The sequence below is a fragment of the Vombatus ursinus genome, unplaced genomic scaffold (genome assembly GCF_900497805.2).
Source record: "Vombatus ursinus unplaced genomic scaffold, bare-nosed wombat genome assembly UNPS02014817.1, whole genome shotgun sequence".
Taxonomy (NCBI): Eukaryota; Metazoa; Chordata; class Mammalia; order Diprotodontia; family Vombatidae; genus Vombatus; species Vombatus ursinus.
Window position 1 is genome coordinate 11,669,255 of NW_020954595.1, and position 4,147 is coordinate 11,673,401.

The following is a 4,147-nucleotide window of genomic DNA, read 5'->3' on the forward strand; positions in this document are numbered from 1 at the left end:
CCAGAGTAGCCCCTGCATTGGGAAATTTGGGGTTTTTCCAAGGGGAATCCCATGGGATTTCTGTTGGGACTTAGAGGAAGCCCAGGAAGCCAGTCGATAGACGTGGGGAGGGAGAGCATTGCCCGGAGGGCAGCCTGAGAAAATGCGTGGAGTCGGGAGATGGAGGGACACAGCCTTCCTGGATTTGAGGAGGAGCCGGATGCCGGTGTCGGGGAAGTGTAGACTTGGGGGAGCGGTGACGAGCTTCGAAGGCCGAACGGCATTTTGTACTTGCCCCCGAAGGCCACTGGGAGCCCCTGGAGCTTACTGAGTAGGGAGTGACCTGGTCGGGTCTGGGTTTTAGGAAAATCACTTGGGTGACTGGATGGGGAGACCCCGTAGGCAGGCAGACCCCCGCCCCGCGCCGCCTGTCGCAACGATCCAGGCTGGAGATGAAGAGGGAAAGGACCAGGGTCGGGGAGGACAAGCGAGGGATGACGTCACCGAAGTGGAATTGACCAGGCAGGTGTGCGCCTGCGCCAAGACCTCCTACCGCCTGAGGGAGCCTCAAGGCACAGGCGCGGGGCGGAGCCTGCCTTCTGTTCCCCCCCGCTTCCCTCTACCCCCCCCATGAGCGGAGCCTCACTTCCGCCTCATAGCCTGTCGGGCGGGCCTTCGGATCTCTGGAACCCTACAGGGGCCACAGACCGAGAGGACAACGACGCGTCCCGCCGGGCGGAAGTCACGCGGGGTATCCGGGGGCGTGGCCAGCCTGGCGGAAGTCACGCGGGACACCCGGGGGCGTGGCCAGCCGGGCGGGAGTCGCGCGGGGCATCCGGGGCGTGGCCAGCCTGGCGGAAGTCACGCGGGGCACCCGGGGGCGTGGCCAGCCGGGCGGGAGTCGCGCGGGGCACCCGGGGGCGTGGCCAGCCGGGCGGGAGTCGCGCGGGACATCCGGGGGCGTGGCCAGCCGGGCGGAAGTCGCGCGGGGCATCCGGGGGCGTGTCCTTGCGAGGAGGACGGGGGCGTGGCCTGGAGGGGGGGAACCGCCCGCTGCGGGTGGGCCGGGTCAGTCGGGCTCAGGATGAAGCGCCTGCAGGTTGTGCTCGGTCACCTGTCAGGCCGCCCGGAGCCGGGCTGGGCTCTGGGCCTTCAGGCCGCCCCATGTTCGGGCTCCGCGCCCGCAGCCCCCTCCAGGGCACCCGCCGACGACATCGTGGTGGTGCACGGGCGGCGCACGGCCATCGGCAAGGCCAGCCGCGGTGGCTTCAAGGTAGCGGGCCTCCCGTCCCCGGGCCGGACTCCGCTCGTCTCCCTCGCCTCGGATCCCCCCTCTCGGGGCTCCCCGGGCCTCGTCTGATCTCCCACCTCCATCCCTTTGTCCCCGCAGGACACGACGCCAGACGAGCTGCTGGCTGTCGTGATGACAGCCGTGCTGCGGGACGTGCGGCTGCCGCCCGGGGAGCTGGGTGACATCTGCGTGGGTGAGTGTGGGCCCGCAGCTCGAGGGGCGCTGCCCCCCCCCGGGGCCTTAAACATGGAAGGAAGCTGAGGCCCAGGGAGGGGAGGAGGGACCCTTCTTGGCCAAGGATACACTGGCTGAACTTGCTGCAATAATTAAGCGCCTACTGTGTACCAGACACTGAGCACAAAGTGCACAAAGACAAAAACAGAACTGTCTCCCCAAGGAATCCCGAATTATGACCCCTCCCCTCAAGTGATCAAGAACCCCACCCCGGCCAGAGGCCGCAGGCAGCCCTTTGCTCCCTGGGACGGCTCTCTCGGTCTTCAGAGTTTCCTGGGCCTGAACGCGAGGCGTCCTCTCTGTAGCTCTGCCCTCATCTGAAGTGCCCCCCTCTCTGCCCACAGGGAATGTCCTGCAGCCAGGGGCCGGTGCTGTCATGGCCAGAATTGCCCAGTTTCTAAGGTAAAGAAAGTTCTCCGAGCTCTTGGTCTGCCTGCCCTTTGACCTCAGACTTGGCAAGGGACACCAGGCCCACAGCTAGACCTGGAGCTGGGGTGTGCAGTCCTACAACCCCTCAGGACCCCAACCATTGAGCCCACCGAGAGGGGTGAGCGCACATTCCCCACGGCATTAAGGTCAACAAGCCAGCTGTAAGGTCAGCCCCCTGACCCAGCCAACACAATGGAGGCCATCTCAGCTGCACCCAGCCAGTTTAGGCCCCGGGACAATAGTTTGCTGTGGCAAAGATGGGATGGGGGAGGGGTTGATGGTGGGGAGGGGGGGCTGAAAATGGAAAACTCTTGGCCTTTGTAGATGCCAAAGTTAGATCTGTTTAGGAAGAAGGAATTCAGGAGTTCCGTGTTCATGATGCCTCGCAGCCATTGGCGAAGCTGTGATTGACCTTTTCCCTTATTACCCAACACTCAGCTGTAGACAGATTGCCTCTGGCTTGTTGGCACACTGTTGGACTTTTCCCCTGATTTGAGAGGAGGATCTATTAATTGAGTTCTTTAATTTCCAGGTCAGGTCAAAGCCAGGGAGTTACCTGCCATTAATTCCACCAAGGCATACTCTTCCTAGGATGGACAGAAATAAACTCTCAGGGAGGTGGGGCCAACCACAGACATGATAAGGGAATGTCTAGCCCATTGCTGGCCCTATGGCTGATGTCCGGCTCATTGGAGCTTCCTCGAGCCCTGATCTCCATTCCAAGGGTCTGTTGCAGGGCAGGCCCAGCCTGGATACCCCTGGTGGATATCTTCAAGGACCCCATCCATGGGAGCTGGGTATATGGGCCTGCGGAGTGAGAGCCAGCCTGGAGGCTCCTGTCCAGGGTACCCACTGACTTCCTGACAAGTCCAAGTTCACCCTTTGGAATTGGGAATTTGGACACTCGAGCTACCCACCTCCCTCTTTTCTCTGTGTCCGGTGTTTGCTCAGCCCCTCAACCCAAGACAAGGGTTGCCCTGTCCTGTCTCCTCAGCCTCTCTTAATATGACTTCTTCCTGTGCAGCCCTGTTTCTTTGTTGGCTAACAATGTTAGAGGAATCAGGCACTGTGCTTTTTCACCTTCATGTCTGTGTGTCCTTGTCTTTCAACTGGATCGTGAGCTTCCTGTGGGGACCATCAGCTTTTCTGGGTGGTCTGGAGGGCATCAGTGGCAGCTGACTGACGCTTACCGCATTTAGAGGAAGGATATTCCCCAGGCCCAGAGGGCAAGAACTAGAAAGGACCTTGGGGACCATGCCTTCCAGCACCTGCATTTTAGTGATTGAAATTACAGCCTGAAGAGATCAAGTAGCAAGTGACAGAGCCAGGACTTGAACCCAGGGCCATATTTCCAGGTTCACCACTCTCCACTGAAGCTCAGCAACTCTTTATTCCGTATATAAACCCAGGGAGTACATGGAGCTCTCCCTGGAGAGACTGACCAGGACCCAGGAATGGAAGCCAATGGAGGGGCTGGCAGGCAGGCAGTCCACACTTATTAAATGTCTGCTGTATGCCAGGCACTGTGCTTGGGATACCAAGAAAGGCAGAAGATCGTCCTTCCTTCAAGAACTTCACAGTCTAATGGGGGAGACCACAAGCAAAGAACACTGTACAAAAGCGCTATGTACAGAATAAATTGGAGGCAATCAGCAGAAGGAGGACACTAGTAATAAGGGAGATCAGGATGGGCTTCCTGTAGAAGGGTCCACTTTAGCCTAACTTGAAGGAAAACAAGGAAGTGCAGAGGCAGAGCTGGGAAGGAGGCATATTGCTGGCATGGGACCCTGCCAAGGGTAGGGAGATGGGGGGGGGTCTTGTTAGAGGAGCTACAAGAAGACCAGTGTCCTTGGGATGTAGAATTATGGGGGAGGGCATTATGAAGGGCTTTGAGGGCCAAACAGGATTTTATATTTGATCCTGGAATTTACTGAAAAAACCACTTTGGTGGCTGAATGGACAATGGATTGGAGTAGGGTTTGGGGGGGGGGAACTTGGGGCAGGCAGGACCCCCACCCTCCCAGCAGCTATTGCCATAGGCCAGGTGTAAGAAGATAAAGGTCTGCACTAGGGTGGGAACAGGGTCAGAGAGATGGGTAGGATTATTTTGGAGAGAGGTTGCAGAGTTGAAATCCGTAAGAGATGTAGCAGAGGTGAAATATACACAAGATGTTGCAGAGGTGAAATCAGTGAGAGATGTAGCAGAGGTGAAAT

General features: G+C 58.8%; 1 protein-coding gene across 2 annotated transcripts in view; it reads left to right on the forward strand.

Moving 5' to 3' along the window:
- The first annotated feature begins 1,063 nt into the window (after positions 1-1,063).
- ACAA1 (acetyl-CoA acyltransferase 1) overlaps positions 1,064-4,147 on the forward strand; it is a 21,668-nt gene continuing 18,584 nt past the window's right edge. For both annotated transcript variants that reach the window (XM_027835870.1, XM_027835871.1), the window contains exons 1-3: positions 1,064-1,252; positions 1,370-1,463; positions 1,849-1,906. In XM_027835870.1, the coding sequence (XP_027691671.1) occupies positions 1,064-1,252; positions 1,370-1,463; positions 1,849-1,906 (341 nt within the window). The remainder of the gene's footprint in view (positions 1,253-1,369; positions 1,464-1,848; positions 1,907-4,147) is intronic.